General features: G+C 41.9%; 1 protein-coding gene across 4 annotated transcripts in view; it reads left to right on the top strand.

The window, feature by feature from the left end:
- IGF2BP3 (insulin like growth factor 2 mRNA binding protein 3) overlaps positions 1–17,323 on the top strand; it is a 71,235-nt gene that overhangs the window by 17,846 nt on the left and 36,066 nt on the right. For all 4 annotated transcript variants that reach the window (XM_053359505.1, XM_053359506.1, XM_053359504.1 and 1 more), the window contains exon 3: positions 15,211–15,259. In XM_053359505.1, the coding sequence (XP_053215480.1) occupies positions 15,211–15,259 (49 nt within the window). The remainder of the gene's footprint in view (positions 1–15,210; positions 15,260–17,323) is intronic.

The raw sequence follows: 17,323 nt of genomic DNA, 5'->3' as shown, positions 1-17,323 counted from the left end.
CTTTGTTTGGCTTCTCTTTATGTATTGCTTCCCAAGTTGTATATATAGTAAATAAACCACTTTTTCCAGAATAAGAATCAGTGGTTGAGAAACCTTTTTAATTTGTGCTAATGTTAAGGAGGTGAATATGGTATGTATTGTATTACAATACATAAATTGGCTAAGAGATTGATGAAAGATTGAAACGTGTGTGTCTTTCAGCAATAGGCAACTGGGGATCACCTGTGGAATTGGGCTAATGCTGGAAACTTTAGTGCAGTAAATACATGCATGCAGTGGAAAGACTGATGTAACATTAGAACATTAATGCTATTGTGCTATCACCCCCCCCCCCATTGGCTAGAGAAACAGGGTGCACAGTTTCTTGGTGTGCTCTGCAGTCTTGGTTCTCTGTAGTAACACGGTCATTTGTATGCAAAACAGAATAGCTTTGACCATTTTGGGCTAGGAGAACTTAAGAGTACTACACAGAGGAAACGCTGAAATACTTGCAACTGATGCCTACTGTATTTAGCACCCTTAGCCTTCACATTTAGGCTAGCGTTTGCACAGAGAGAAGTAGGCAAACAGTATTTTAATGAAAATATGTCATTATCCCATTTGCATTTTGTGTGTCCTTTTCCCTGTAAAGAAATTATCAAATATTGGTAGGGCCCTTTCAGTATGTTTGATGACAATTGAGGCAGTGTTCAATTCTGAAAGAGCTTTACCAAACTCTTGCTATTCTCCCCCAACACCAAAAATTGTAATTTTAGTAATTATGGTGTTCCCTGTGGTATTGAGTTAACATCCAGTTTTCAATAAATTGTTATCCATTTCTTATTCCATCAAAACTCATTAGCTTTGTCATTTATTCTTTCTGTCAGGTAGCTCTAAAAAGTTATCTGAAGGTTTCACTGTTGTTCCTGTATATAATAGAAACAAAATAAATATTTAAATTCTACCCTTCAGATAGTTTAAAAGCGACAGACGACTCCAGTCATTCACATGCCCCAAATCTTTGTAGTTGTTATAATTATGTGTTTAAGGAAAGCACCATTTAATTTTTTTGCACTGCATCTCCATACAAATGATACCTTTTTAAAATTGGGCATTTCATGGTTTTAAATGGCAAAACAGGTTCTGGAATGTGCTTCTGTTTGATTTCAGTCAGCCTTCCAGTTATTGCAAAGTGCAAGCCAAGCTAAGGTTTTGGTGATAGTGACAATGCAGTTGCATTAAAGCGTAGTTTAATCTTATTTTTAAGATATAGAGCCAGCACTAGTATCTTTACCTGGGTAACAAGAAAACTATACCTCTGTTAGAATACACATTTCATAGTATTTAATGTCCGTAGTTCAGATTTGTGCTTTCCCACCATAACTCTTTATATGAAACATTTTGGAAAGGGGATATTGCCACTTGGTGAAGAGCTTGCAGTGTTGCTTGTTTTTATGCTGTGCAAAGTTCTCAAAATGTAGATTGCAACTATCAGCTATGTTGGCCATAAATTGAGTGCCTTTCTTCCATCCAGCCCCCTAAAAATAGGTTAAAGCAGGGGTGTCAAACTCAAATTCATCGGGGGCCGCATCAGCAGTTTGGTCACCCTCAAAGGGCCGGTTGTATCTGTAGGACTTTATCAAAGTTATTTTTCCTTAGGCACTGGTGTGTGTTGTCTTAAACCTATACACTATTTAATATACCTATTCCAGTACAATTTTAAATAAGAACAGAAGAAGAAATAATAATGAGTTTTTAAAAAGATGACAAGATGGGCTTCCAGGCAGACTGGAGCTCCAACGGGGAGGAGACAGGAGCCTGTCCCAACAGAGCAGAGCAGAAGCAAATGTTGCCTCCCCCCGCCCTGCCGCCGCACTCAGGAGTCGGAGGATACGGAGCTGCAGTTTGGACAGCAGCAGTTTCTTCCTTGCAAGGGAGCCCCAGCGGCACTGCGGGCGCGGGTGGCCAGGATGTCCTGCTGGGGCCCCGAGCTGCTGCAGTTGCTCCTGGGGAGGGGGCTATCCGCCAAGTCCTCCGGCCCGGAGAAAGCCAATGTGTTGGCGTGGGGAGGGGGGCGGTGTTTCGTAGCCAGGCTCCCGCAGCCAAGTTGCTGGGAGGCTCCCACTTTGCTCCAGCCGCCCAGATGCCGACACGGTCCTCTTCGGGGTGGGAGGCGCCCCTGCTTTGCGGTGTGGCACACCGCCCACCCACCCGCCTCCCTCCACCCCACTCTGCGCAGCTGAACCGGCAGCAGCTTCGCCTCTCCCAGCCCAGCCGGGGCGCGCCGCCTGCGGCAGGATCTGCGCCTGGTCCCCGCTCTCCACCCGCCTCCGCTGTTCCCTTCCCCGCCTGCCGGCCCCGCTACTTACCCACCAGAGCGACCCCCGGCCAGCCCCTGGCCCCGCCGCCCGCGCCCCCGGCCATCTCCTCGCCAGCTGCAGCGCCACAGTGGCCTCTTGCGGCCCAAGCGAGTGAGCGAGCGGCGTCCCAAGCGTGGTTCTCGCTCCCTGCTCTCGCTGCCAGCCTCCGCGGCTCTCTTGGGCTCCAAAAGTTGCCCCGCGCGTGACCTGCCCCCTCGAGCAGCCGCGCCTGGGAGGCTCCGAGGGGCGGAGGCAGCCGGCTCCGAGCTCGGCTTCGCGGGACTGCCTCCTCCGCAGCGAGCCCCGGACTGGACCGAGCGAGCAGAAAGCCTCTTTGCCTGGCCCGCGAGGCAGGCGAAAGTTGCGGGACCGGCCGGTAGGCAGCGCCGTCGGGGCGCGTCGGTTGGAGCCCTGTCTGCAAGCAGGCAGGGAAGGCTGTTCGCGTGGGTCACTTTTTAGAAAGGCAGAGAGCCTCCGCCGGAGTGCGGACCCTAAAATCTGGGTCGGGACCAGTAAAAAGGACGAGAAGCTCGCTTCCTCGCCCTTGATGCCACGGGCCACATGACGAGGTCTGGCGGGCCGGATTCGGCCCGCGGGCCTTGTGTTTGACACCCGTGGGTTAAAGAAACAAGAAGCCCAAAATGGATAACATTCAGTTTCAGGATTGGGCCCCAAGAGGGTTCAATTGGGCTGGACATAAAAAGGTATTGAAATGGTTTTTGGGGAGCTTCACTATAAAAATGTAAGACAAAAATATATTGTTTTTTAGATTTTGCTTATGGATAAAATTGTTCCTAATGTGTCTTCAAATTGTTTATCATTCCCCACCCCGATTTAGCCTGTTATCTGACTGAATGATTAGTGACTGGTTATACCCCCATTGTGACAACATTCCTGGTGTAAAACAATACTATTTCTTCCCACCCCACCCCCTGCAAATCTGTCAGCACAGTTCCTTCCAATTACATGGGCCTTAAAATGGGGTTGTCAGTAACTTGTGGAATTAAGCTAGGTACTGTTTGTTTTATAGCTTATGATCCTAGTAAAATTATTAGCTGTAATGCAGGTCAGTCATGAATAGATATCAAAGAAAAAGCACCTTGGCAAAATACAACCAGATTTTAAATTAAAGCTCTTATTTATTCATCCTTTTTGAGGTTTTGTGTCTGCAAGCCCTTTTGATTTTGTATTTGATTCCTGTCCTTTTGGTTTGTTACTTGGTAAAGTACAGTGTCTAGTGCTATTTGCATTCATTTTATTTTCCATATTTATATAGCAACCAAACACTTTGGGTGGTTTGCAAGTAAAAATCAAAGCAATAAAATGTCCAGAAAAGCATTTACAGTTTTCAGGAGAAATCATTTGATTTCTCCCAATGTTTTGTGGCCAGTTGATCTGAAGTGGCTTACAAGTTAGAAGCCTCTCAAATTATATAGAAATAGGTCCAGGGTTTTTTGTGCAAGAGGTATTTATAATTATGGGGTGTTTGTGGGGGACGGGGGAGGAATTTGCTGTGGTAATTTTGTAGGTTCCAATTCAGTAGCCTCATACATGCCCTAGGTTGTACTTCAGCATCCTTCTGCTTAAGCAGAATTGGGATTGGAGAGTTCTGATAAAATCATTACCTCTGATTACAAGCTTGTCTTTTCTCTTCCCTTCCTCCCTCTACTCTGGCATTTTCAGTGTATGGTAAACTTTACACTATTTTCAGGTTTATCAGATACTTGTGTGCTGTGTTTTTTTTGAGGGGTGTGATCTGAAGTGCCATGAAATGAAGTCCTTAATTTGGTATGGAGAACCTTGGACACATCCAGCTTTGCTGGATTCTTTGAATCCACTGCATGCCGGTACTAAATTAAATGTTTAATACCAACACTCTGAAGTGGGCGCAGAAACAACTGGAAATCAGTTTTTACACAAAGCATTGTCAATATATGACTGTATCAGCCAGTCCTTGTGGGCAATCTTGCCTCCTTCTCTTCAACGGGATGATGCTTCCAGACCACATCCCCATGTACGGTACATTGCAGTAGACCAAATGGATAAGTGTAGCTAGGCTGTCTGTCCAATACAGTGGTACCTCTGGTTACGTACTTAATTCGTTCTGGAGGTCCATTCTTAACCTGAAACTGTTCTTAACCTGAAGCACCACTAGCTAATGGGGCCTCCCGCGGCAGCGGCATGATTTCTGTTCTCATCCTGAAGCAAAGTTCTTAACCCGAGGTACTATTTCTGGGTTAGCGGAGTCTGTAACCTGAAGCGCATGTAACCTGAAGCATATGTAACCCGAGGTACCGCTGTAGAGTTGTAGTTGGTATTGAGTCACAGAGCCCAGATCACCCTCAATACAGTGGTACTTCGGATTACAAACACTTCAGGTTACAAACTCCACTAACCCGGAAGTAGTACCTTGGGTTGAGAACTTTGCCCCAGGATGAGAACGGAAATCGCGCGCTTGCGGCAGGAGGCCCCATTAACGAAAGCACGCCTCAGGTTAAGAATGGGTTCAGGTTAAGAACGGACCTCCGGATCAAATTAAGTTCATAGCTTAAGGTACCACTGTATATGAATCTGATAAATGATACTTGAAAGCACTCACAAGTGTTTCAGAGAAGTAATATTTATTCAGATGAAACTGGCGATTTGTCCCATCAGCAGATATTGGCTCAGTATCCAAGGTAATCGGTTGTCATGGGGAGATAAAGAATTTGGGTTTCTCTTGGAGGTTTAATGTTGCCAGCCAGTATCTCTCAGCTCTGGTTCCTCATCTGTAAAATTGTAATAATAGCCTATATGTGGGGGCTCTTAACAGCTGCTGAGCTTATTCAGTTTATTTCCCCTATCCAGTCAGTGCAAGATGACAGTTGTCTGCTGCTGCTGCTGCCCAAGGATAATGCTGGAAGTTGCTGGTCATTTGGGAAGTTGGGGCCTCGGTTTGATTTATTATCAAGCAATATTGCAGTTGTTATTTTGGGGCATTTCATTGCATAGTCAAGACTACGCCTTAAATACATTAACTGAAATGGGAGATGTGTATGATATACTTTAAGGAATTATTCACAAGAGACACCATGTAAAAATTAATGCTTTTAAATTTACACACTTTTTCCTGATATACTTTACATTAATTTTAAATTACTTATAAACAATATACATTGAAATGTCAGATCTTGGCTCATAGTGCAGTTGCTGATGGTTTTCTGTTGATTCATTGAATCTCCCAACTAACCTACTCTGGGAATTTTAAAATTCTTAAGCATTAATGCTTACAGATGCAAACATTGTTCTGTCTTTATTGATGGAACAAATTTTACTTTTAGTGTTTGATTCTGTTGCCACTTATCTGCATGCACATGGAAACTTTCCAGCTTCCCATACGCTCCATTGCATGAGGAGTTGGTGCTAAAGGGGGGGAAAATCTCCATACGTACCATGCTCATATAAGTACTTTGCTTATGTGCATGCTTACACAAATGTCCTCTCTGTATCTGGCATTTGTTTGCAACCTAAGAATTAAATAGAGATAAATTGAACTCACATGTAAAAACTTAACAATAAGATATTGTCAAGAAATAATTACTATGCAAAAAGAGCATTAATAGAAATAATTTATGTACCAAGTGGATTTAGATAAACTGAATAATAAGTGGTAAAGCTAATGGATGATGTTTTGAATGTGATCCTTTAAGTGTAGCCTCTGACCTGGTTTTAAAGAGTAGTCCTGTGATTTGAAATACTGCCATCTGGCAGTTATATTAGGACAACCTTAATAACTCTCAAAATGAAATTGTTAATTTTGAAGATTTTGTTTTTGTTGTGTATTCTTGGGTAATACTGGAAGCTTAAAGAAAAAATAAAATAATTAAAGCATTGGTTAAAATACTGCTTTTGTTTGCTAACGTAGATCTGCATCTTTTGTATACCAGCTCTACAGGAATTGAAGCTACCGTCAATCATGTAGTCTATTATGAATGTATAGTGATTGATAACTTAATGGTAAACTTCTATATGTGTAGTTCTTGAGTGCTGCATTTGTAATTTTCATTAAATGATAAAAATTAATTAAATGATCTACAAATTGGGAAGTGTCAGAAAGTTACCAGTTCATAGAAATATTTACTTAATTGACGATGCTTGTGTGCTGTATACAGTTAGGAAGCTGCTGTCCTAGCTTCCAGAGTCCAGGGGAAAGGAATAGATAAAGGAAAGGTGAAGCATAAATAGCAGTGTTTCTTGGTTGATCAGACGAATGAATGTTCCCTGGCATTTTTATATATGTTACCCCATTCAGCAACTGCTTGACCCGCTTAGCCTATTGCTAAGAGGTTTGCTGGATTTTATGTATTGAGATGGGTTAAATAATTGATTGCTGAGGAAATGAAATCCAAGGATTTTAACCAGCAGAGGAGCAAAAGAGGAAATAGGTGTTGGAAGAGGAGCAGCTTAGCCCCTTCAGAAGAATAAAGACATTCCCACAATCATGACCACCACTGCAAGAGGCAAGAGCTACTTTTATGGTTTTAAGCACAGGAGGGATCCATCTAGCAGCCTTTCTAGAGATTTGCATCATTCCTGTTGTGGCTGAGTTTTTTGGCATCTAGAAGAGCATGGTCATCATCCCCAAAGTCTCAATCTATTCCCAATAAGTGTACCGAGTAATGGAATGGCACCCCTGTCGATGCGTTTCCCTTCTGAGCTAGATACTTCTGTCATCCCTTAAAACCAGGAGAAGGATGAGTGGTAAGGGTTCATTAATGCACTTGCTGCTTTCAGGTCCATCTTTTAACATGGCATGCATAATGAGAGGAAGAATGCTCACACTTACCTCAACTCTGGCAAAGGGAGAGGTGACACTGTTTTCTGAATGTCTGCAAGGTTTAATTTTATGGGAACAATCCCGTGCCTTTCCTACCCTTTCCAGCTGTGACCTCCTAGGGCATAGAAGTGGTCCTCTCTTCCTTTAAGGTAGATGTAAGCTTTTGGTTGGGACGCGGGTGGCGCTGTGGGTAAAAGCCTCAGCGCCTAGGGCTTGCCGATCGAAAGGTCGGCAGTTCGAATCCCCGCGGTGGGGTGCGCTCCCCTTGTTCGGTCCCAGCGCCTGCCAACCTAGCAGTTCGAAAGCACCCCCGGGTGCAAGTAGATAAATAGGGACCGCTTACTAGCGGGAAGGTAAACAGTGTTTCCGTGTGCGGCTCTGGCTCGCCAGAGCAGCGATGTCATGCTGGCCGCGTGACCCGGAAGTGTCTCCGGACAGCGCTGGCCCCCGGCCTCTTGAGTGAGATGGGCGCACAACCCTAGAGTCTGTCAAGACTGGCCCTTACGGGCAGGGGTACCTTTACCTTTTTTCAAGCTTTTGGTTGGTTTAACACTTTCTCTGCAAAGTAGAATCAGACTAGTTAGAGGGAGCATTCAATTCCAAGGTTCATTTCTGCTTCCTCACATAATGTCAAGCCATGGTTTCGTGTTGCATCTGAACCATCACATTGGATACAAGATTGCGGACGATATTTTTTATGTTTGACTTGTGTTTACTAGTGGGGATTTTAGTGATTTGCCTTGACTTTTTAAAACATAAATTACCACACTCCAAACTAACTAGGTGGAAAACTGAATTAAAATTTATGCATTTTAGAATAAACCGTGAAAATAGACAAGAAATAACATTTCTTTCTTAGGAATCCAAAGGGCAGTCTTTACAAGTGGAAAAGCACCACCTCTAATCAGGAAATTCCTTCCTTCCTTATTGGTGCTTTGTTATGGCTTGGAAGCAAGGTTGTTTCAGAGTTCTGTGGTAATTATTCCACTATTTTTCCTTCTCACCACCCCACCCTAAGCACTGTGCCCCTTTCCTCACTGGCCCAATGAGGGATTAGGGTTGGAGGAAACATGGAGGGACCCTTTGTTACAGGGTTTTAGGCCACAAAGGAAAGTTCCTACCCAACACTTCCTTTCCCCTGAGCTAGGAGGGTTGGGGCTTGACAGTTGAGGCATTTGGATCCATCGTATCAAGAGAGGAGTAAGTTACAGTGGGAAGAGATGGGAAATCTCCTATGGTTGAGATAGGTTATAAAGGCACTTGGTATTGAAATTTGTAAAAGAGGCCCAGGAAAACTGTTGAATTGATAGTTTAACATAATCCCTGAACTGAAGTAGAGTTGTCTTGTCTGTTTGTTGTAGTGCTTTGCACACTTTGGTGAAAAAGCAACCCGTATTTCTTAATGTGTAGATTCTCAAATATATGGTGGGAAAAATAGGATGTGAACCATTTTGCTGAAAATCAGAATTAAGAATGGAAGGAAGATGATGCAGTGTTGATAGATTGCAATGTTTACCATAAACCATGTAAAGTTTTCTATCACTTTTTAAATACTTGTTTCAGTTGTATTCCATTGTGGAAATTGGTAGGAAAATGCAAAGATATATTTATGTACTTGGCACAAGAGTTGTAGCTGCTTTACTAAATCCTTTTGCTAAGTCACACTTGGGAATTATCAAATTATGAATGTAAGTTTTTATAGCCTAAGAAGTGTGAAGAACAGTTGGAAGTCCTTGTGCAATAGTTTCAAGTACACATGTTGTACAGAAGTTAATTTTTTAAAGACATAGGACGGCACTATTAAAAGCTTGACTCCTTACAAGCATGCGGAAGTTGGCAGGTCATGTGCAAGCAGCCTTCTTCAACCTGGTTCCCTCCAGAGTAAAAACAGTATTCAAAATATCTGGAGGGTACCAGGTTTAGAAATGCTGCTGTTTAATTTTCCTCATTTTCACATCTAATTTTCATGAAGGAAGATACTTTCTACTTGCATTCCATCTTGTATGGAATTGCTCCCCCCCCAGTTGCTTGGTTTTACTATAGAATAGTGTGGCTGGTATATTTTAGCTCTTAGCCAATATGGTTCAGAAGAAAAACATAGTTCCATGTACCCAAGGGAGATTGTGGTTTTTGTTTTTCAAACAGCAGGCCACCTAGGAAGACACTTTTGAAATTGAACCAAAAGTGGTTGTTATGGGCAAGGGTCTACTTATTGAAAGGGGGAAAATCGCACTGGGCATGTTCCAAATCCTTGGACATGTCTAAAATAGCTCTTTTGATCTCAGCCATGTTGTGCTAGTCATAATTCAGCATCCAAAATGGTTTTTGTGTGCCCAGCAGTATGTCAGTTTTTGTTTTGCATGTTTCTGGAAAGTTGTCTTTCAGTGCAGTCTTATACTCCAGTGGTGGCTAATCTGTGGCCCCTCAGATGATGTTGGACTTGGTCTTCCATCATCCCTAGATAGCATTACCAGTGTCTGTAGTCCAACAGCATAGAGAACTACAGGTTAGGCACTCCAGCTATACATGTCTACTCCATTAGCCTATTGAGTTCAGTGAGATTTACTGTAAAGGTGTAGACTACTAACCTTTCTAGCCTCACAGACACATTTGGGATATTAGGAGGACCTAGGCCTCAGATCTGTTTTTGCACCATGGCAGTACTGAGCTGATCAGTGGTTTAATGGTTCAGCCAGTGGAGACAGATGTAATCTATTATTTGATTGGGTGAAGGATAGCTTATGCAGTTTCAAGAGCATCCATTTTATGAGATCTGATGTGATTGTGCATTTGCATCCTTTCTGACGCTCTGTCCTTCTCGTCCTGTGGTACTCCACTCCTGTCTCTCCACCCCTGCCCCTGTTGCTCCCTTCCCAGTAATTCTGCATTCAGATTTATCTGCTCGGATGCCAGTCAGCGCCTTGATAAAGCAGTTATGGAAGAGGAAGTGGGAGAGAGCATCACTCTCCTAGCTTCCTCCTTCAACCTTATGTGCAATATTAGCTACCTAATATTGAAACTAGAAGGCTAGTATAGAGGGTGTAAATTCTTAAAATAACCATGTGAAATTTGTCCTAGCTGCTTTTGATTTTGGCGTCTAAAAATACTTCTGTGGAAGAAAACTGCTATATTGTGTTTATTTTTGAAAGTACATTTACAACACTATCACATGTATGTTTATTGAGAACTAAATTCTACTGTGTGCTGTAGGGCTTGCTACCAAAAAGAGGTGTGAAGGCTCAGGAGGAAAAAACAGCAGTGGGGAGGAGTACCCCATGTTTTTTCTGAGACTTCTCCAACCTTTTCTATAGAAAAATTGGAAATTTATGGGGATTGCTGCTGCTGTTGTTTCAAAAAATGAGAACCTGCTTGTTCTTTGGCAAGCAGGAATTATATTTATTGCCTTTTAAGAATAATGCACGATGCAAGCTCCCACTTGAATGGGTTTGAGTGGAGGCAATTCCTTCAGAAAACAGGCTTGCATTCAGCAATGATGAGTTAGTAAAGGTAAAGGTACCCCTGCCCGTACGGGCCAGTTGTGTCCGACTCTAGGGTTGTGTGCCCATCTCACTTAAGAGGCCGGGGGCCAGCGCTGTCCGGAGACACTTCCGGGTCACGTGGCCAGCGTGACGAAGCTGCTCTGGCGAGCCAGCACCAGCGCAGCACACGGAAACGCCGTTTACCTTCCCGCTATAAAGCGGTACCTATTTATCTACTTGCACTTAGGGGTGCTTTCGAACTGCTAGGTGGGCAGGAGCTGGGACCGAATGACGGGAGCTCACCCCGCCGCGGGGATTTGAACTGCCGACCTTACGATCAGCAAGTCTTAGGCACTGAGGTTTTACCCACAGCGCCACCCGCATCCTAATGATGAGTTGGTTGGTGCTTATTGCTGGGATTGGCAGCACTCAGGAGTTCCCTATCAGGAGCTCCCAAGTGCAAGCCCCAATTTTGGCAGGAATCTTCTTTTTAGCAAGGAGAACTGCTGTTTTGCATTTGCTGTATGAAGCTGTGCCTGCAACGGAAGAAAGAAAAGAATCAAGAGCGCGTTTAGAAAGAAAAGAATCAAGAGCGCGTTTAGAATGTGCCCTGATCCTTTGCTTTTGAAATTGGACCACCTGACATCAGGTGCGTCACCGTCAGGGGGGTGTATTATGGATATTATATTCAAACCGCCGACCTTCTGATTGGCAAGCCCTACACACCCGCGTCCCTACACACACGCGCACACACACACACACACGCGCGCGCACACACACACACACACACACACACACACATATATATCTAAAAACACATATCTAATATGCATTCATGCACCCAGAGGGTACTGCTTTCATGAAAGGAGCAAACGGTGTTCTTGCTTGTGAATTGCTGTTTGCTTTCCTTTGGTGGTCATTTGATCTAGTAGCTTCTACTTTTTAAGTGTCTATTTTTTGCTACTTCTCAGACATCAAAAAACTAAGATGCATGTGCCTCAGTACATAGGGTGCAGCTACTCTCCGTTATTAAGTATATATATTTACAATTATGCTGATAAAGAACCGAAGGCATATATACTTTTGAGGTCCTGTGCACACTTGCCTGGTAATAAGCTGAATTAAACAGAGTGCATCTTACTTCTGAGAAAACTTGCATAGATAGCTTTATACATCTCATAACCCAACTAGTACTATTGTACATGCCTAGATATAAATGATGTAGAAAAGCAGATTTAGGTTTCGTATGACAGTAAATACAGAATGTATTTCAATTTCCCCCTCAAATTAGTTTTTTCCCCTCAGAGGGCTGATGTGGCAGAAAAAACCCTTATTTTCTCATGTCTTCTAAGTTTCAGGAAATCTTAACATTTACACTTCCAGGTTATCAGGTTGTCTGTTATCAGACAAATGTTCTCAAGCCTAAGTACTTTGGTGAAATGCACCATGCACTCTAATTCACATGTGCACATTTCAGCTAATCCTACAGTCTTTCTGTTGAAAAGTATATACTGTCCTTGGTTACAGACTCAATTGAATTCTGCTGCTTTAAAGTAGTATGAAAATTACAACAATGCATTAGTATTCTGATTATGTTTGAGTGTTTAGTAATGACATAATTCAAGCCACTAAAAGTTCAGTGCACAGTTGCTTCCATAAATTACTTTTAAGATTTATGCACCTTGGGTACATAAGCAAGAAGCTAATCTTACTGGGTAATATCTAGTGTAAGTCATACACAGTGTAGACTTTTTGAAACCAGTGGATTTAAGTTACATATGGTCATTTTCAGTTTACTGATACCTGGCATATGAACTACCACAACTTATGCTGATATTACTTATGTGATCATAGCTTTATACGGATCCTCAATAAATAGGGGGCTGGAGGCTGTTACTTATTGGGCCCTGAAGGCTCTCACAGGGCCCTGTGAGATCTCGTGGGAACCTCCCAGAGCATTTGCACAACCATCTCAGAGCCCAGCAAACTTTTTCACCTTACTTACCAGACTTTGGGAGGCTCTGAGTTCTTGGGTGGTGTGAGGAGTACTGATTTTGCTTTTACACTCAACCCCTGGTAGCATAATCCTTGCCTAACTTATGATTGCACTGTACTTAAATACAAAGTCTAATTAAAAAAGCAAGTTATATATGTTAGGTGTTCAGTGCTGATACTGGGGATAGTGGACTGCCAGTAGTTATGAAAACTTCACCTCTCGAACACAACTGTTACCCTCTCAACTAGCATGTTTCCTCAGTAACAAATTATATTGCCCAAATCTTTAGCTTTTGATTGCCTCTTTGTGGGCATGCCTTATACACTGTTAAGCATTGGCACAATGGTTTTGATGGAGGATTTACTATTATTATTTAAAATTGTAATAGCACGAGTAAAAGTACTGGAGTCATTTAAAAGCAGTGGGTTTGGACTGCATCTTGTCTGCTGTCACACAGTCCATAAAACTAAATTGCTTGTGGTCAAGTTAGACATGAAATGTTTTAAAGCAAAATTAGAAGGAAGGTCCAAACAGGACACCAAATAGTTAATGATGAAACTTCATTATGAAAGTTAAAACCTCTTTTGTAGGAAAGGAGAATTTATTCCATAGCATATCAAGCTGTAGTGCATGCATTTCCCTATGCTCATTTATGTAAGGCTGCTAGAATTTATGTTTAGGATTATTGCTATATCTTTTAAGGGGTATAGACCTTGGAATAGGAAATAATGACATTGAAAGCAAAGCATATCTAGAACTTAACACATCTGTTAGGAAATTCTCCTTTCAGCAATTCTTGCCCAAGAGAAATTTCTGTTGGGTTGTATGTAGTGGAAAAAGCTACTACTGCATCCCTGCAATATAACAAACTAGAATCAAATATTTTTTAAAATAAAACTTTTCCAGGTTCTTCATTTATAGCAGCCCTCCCAACTGAGCGCCCCCAGATGCTGTTGGACACAACTGTCATCCCTGATTACTGGCCATGCTGATGGGAGTTGTAGTTTGAAAAGGCTGAATGTATAGCAATTCACCTAATGCAATTTCCTGATGCACCTTAAACACTAGCGTTCATTGTACCATATAACCTTTCATTGGTTTACATTCCTTTTCATTAGTGTAATCCATGAAAACTTAGGCCATAATTAATGTCTTAGTCTTCAAGGTGCCACAAGATTTTAGTTGTTTTCACCTAAATCCAGTTGACGAGTGAGCAGTTCTTACGTAACATTAAACCACAATTTAAAATATAAAGTATGGTTTAATGTGCACAAGAGCTTTGCTTCCACCACATTTCTGACTGTGCCACACAGGGAGGGAAGCAAGTGAACCCTAAACAAATCAAGAGTCTTGTAAGTCCTGTGGGCTCATTGTTTGTTTCTCTCCAAAGAAACACTGAGAAGTCAACATGTTATGAGTGATAAGCATTTCATGGCAACAAGGCTTTGACTTGTTTCCTTTCTCTCGTGAGGCATAGTCGAGAGTGAGGGAAGAGTGAATTGCTCATGCACATTGACCATAGTTTATTTTGTATGTGTTGTATACGACGAAGTCTTACTCATTTAAGTCAGTGGATATGACAAACTTAAGTTCATTGAATTCAGTGGTTCTACTCTTAGTATGACTTAGTTGGTTTAAATTTTTGTGAACCACACCAACGTAACATTTGCAATATAATCCTATGTCTGTCTGTTCAGAATTAAGTCTCGTTGATCTCAGTGGTATTTATTACTGAGTACGTGTATAGGGTTGTTGCCTTGATTATATTTATTGCATTCTATTTTTTTGTCTATCTCAATAAATCTCCTTAATTGTGAATTTTCTGAGTTCTTGTATGAATAGCCTTTCTAGCTTTGAGGAAGTACATACACTTCCCATGTGATATACAGAACCTTTTTTATCTGTACATTGCTGAAGATCCCAAGGTTATGTAGCATTCTGGGTGTGCATTTATTCTTCTTCAGGTGAAAAGGAATGAGAGGTGAAGAGACAAAACGTTTGGCTATTATTCCATTCCGGATGCCACTGGGCCTTGTTTATACTATTACAAAGCAAATGCTTTTATTGCAAGATAGATGAGTGAGGGCCAATATCTTTGAAACAAAGGTGACAATACAACAGCTAGTCAAGATTTCAGAAGCATGGAATGTTAGGAATTCAAGTGCTAATTAAACTGACCATGGTTTTAGAATTTACATATTCTTTCTTTCTCTCATGCACCATTTTGTGAAGTTTCAAATTTGGGGATAGTTTTTACAAGTCTAAAAATAATGCCACCATATTTAAACAGTATGATAGGAGACACAATATTCTTGAAGCAAAGATGTTTCATGTGTTAAGAAATGCTTCAATGTGCCAAGAAAATACTGTGAAGAGGAGTGGGTTTTTTAGTAGTATCTCTTCAATTGACTCTTACTGGTGAGCATAAGGTATATAATTATTTGTAGGCATATAATGAAATGATTTTGTGATAATTGCTTCTTACTATAGAACTCATTTTGACCTAGTAATTTTCAGAGACGTGTTATGGAGTGTACATTTTTTGTGTTTAAATAACAGGCTCTCTCTCTCCATCCCCAGGAGTCGAAAACTTCAAATCAGAAATATCCCGCCACACTTGCAGTGGGAGGTAGGCATTCATCTTTGTTTTCAACCTCTTTTAAGAGGATAAATTGGTGCTTTGTTTTTCACCTTCTGCCTCTTTCGCCCTCTCCCTTGTTTTCTCACTCCTTTTTCTTGGTCTTCTAACACATGCAAATTGTTGGCAAGAGCAATTTTGTTCTTTGAAGGATAATTTGCAAAACTGAATAACAGAACCTTCCAAATATTTCTTAACAGCTGCCGTTAATGTTAGGCAGTTGGAGATATATTTCAGGGTTCTACAGTACATTTTCAGGTGACTGGCAATTTCCTGATTCATTTTATGTCTCAAAAAGCTGATCTGAGCCTCTCTTCTCTGTATAAACATTAACATTTTAGCAACTTTTAGAAATAGAAACTCTCTAGCTTTTTCTTGTAATTCTTCTGCCACTGGTTATTTCCATAGCAGCACATCATAATTTCAGAAGCTCTATGTTAACTAGGTAGCAGAATATAGATTATTGTAAAAACGTGTCTCTTTATTTGTGCCTCTTAACCTTTATATGCCAGGGATGCGGGTGGCGCTGTGGTCTAAACCACAGAGCCTAGGGCTTGCCGATCAGAAGGTTGGCAGTTCAAATCCCCTCGATGGAGTGAGCTCCCGTTGCTCAGTCCCAGCTCCAGCCAACCTAGCAGTTCAAAAACACGTCAAAGTGCAAGTAGATAAATAGGTACCGCTCTGGCGGGAAGGTAAACAGCATTTCCGTGCGCTGCTCTGGTTGACCAGAAGCGGCTTAGTCATGCTGGCCACATGACCCGGAAAGCTGTCTGTGGACAAAACGCCGGCTCCCTCAGCCAGTAAAGCAAGATGAGCGCCACAACCCCAGAGTCGTCCATGACTGGACTTAACAGTCAGGGGTCCCTTTACCTTTTTTAACCTCAATATAGTTAGATATAAACAAGCCCCTTACTGCTGCAATTTGATGACACACACATGAATTGTATAAACAACTGATCAAGCAGAGGTTTGTGTAGAGAAGATGCTCAAGAACTAGCAGTATTTTTAAAGCCAAAATTAGTGAATATATGTATATTAACTTAGAAACTTTTGTGCCACTCTTTAGTATAATATTTCCAAGATTACTTTTAACATAAAAGGGGGAAAAATGCTTCAGTGAATTAACAGAACATTTCTCAACAATAAAACAGCAGATAAAATAACAGGATTAAAACAACTTGTAAAAATTTTAAAGGCCTGGGGAAATAAAAAGGTCTTTGCTTGATGCCAGAAGGATATTGAAAGAGGTATAACACAAACCCCCACCTCACCCTTCAGGGAAGAATTTGCATGTGGGGTGCCGCAACTGTAAAAGCCCTTTCCTTGGCCACTACCTGTGTGGCAACTTCCCTCAATAATGATGGGAGCGATGTAATGTGACTGGATTTCTTTAGTGTTTTTAAAATGTACACTCTCTCTGTCAGAACACTTGAAAGGTCTGTTATTATCTTTTAATAACAAGCAGCAAGGTATGACAGTTATGTGAAAGGAGAATTTGTCCTCACCCAGAGAATCAAAGTAAGGATGAGGCACTTTCAGAATAAAACTAGAATTTTATTTACATACAGATGATGAGGGTTATATCTTAATAATTACTCTAATAGGCACAACATAGGGACACAGGTAGCACTGTGGGCTAAACCGCAGAGCCTAGAGCTCCTGTTGTTCGGTCCCAGCTTCTGCCAACCTAGCAGTTTGAAAGCACGTCAAAGTGCAAGTAGATAAATAGGTACTGCTCTGGCGGGAAGGTAAACGGCATTTTCATGCGCTGCTCTGGTTTGCCAGAAGCGGCTTAGTCATGCCATGTGGCCAGCATGACCCAGAAGCTGTCTGCGGATAAACGCCTATAGAGCGAGATGAGCACTGCAACCCCAGAGTTGTCCGCGACTGGACCTAATGGTCAGGGTTACCTTTAATAGGCACAACACTTTGTTTCAGATGCACGTTCTTTACAGAGAGAGCTAAAAATAGCCTTAAAATTAAACCTGTCTCTGAATTGACTAATGACTCTTAGAACGTCTTGTAGGATTTTTACCTTGCCCTCAGGGATACAAT

Source organism: Podarcis raffonei, chromosome 12 (genome assembly GCF_027172205.1).
Source record: "Podarcis raffonei isolate rPodRaf1 chromosome 12, rPodRaf1.pri, whole genome shotgun sequence".
Classification (NCBI taxonomy): domain Eukaryota; kingdom Metazoa; phylum Chordata; class Lepidosauria; order Squamata; family Lacertidae; genus Podarcis; species Podarcis raffonei.
The sequence above is the reverse complement of the archived record's forward strand: the minus strand, read 5'-3'. Positions and strand labels throughout refer to the sequence as shown.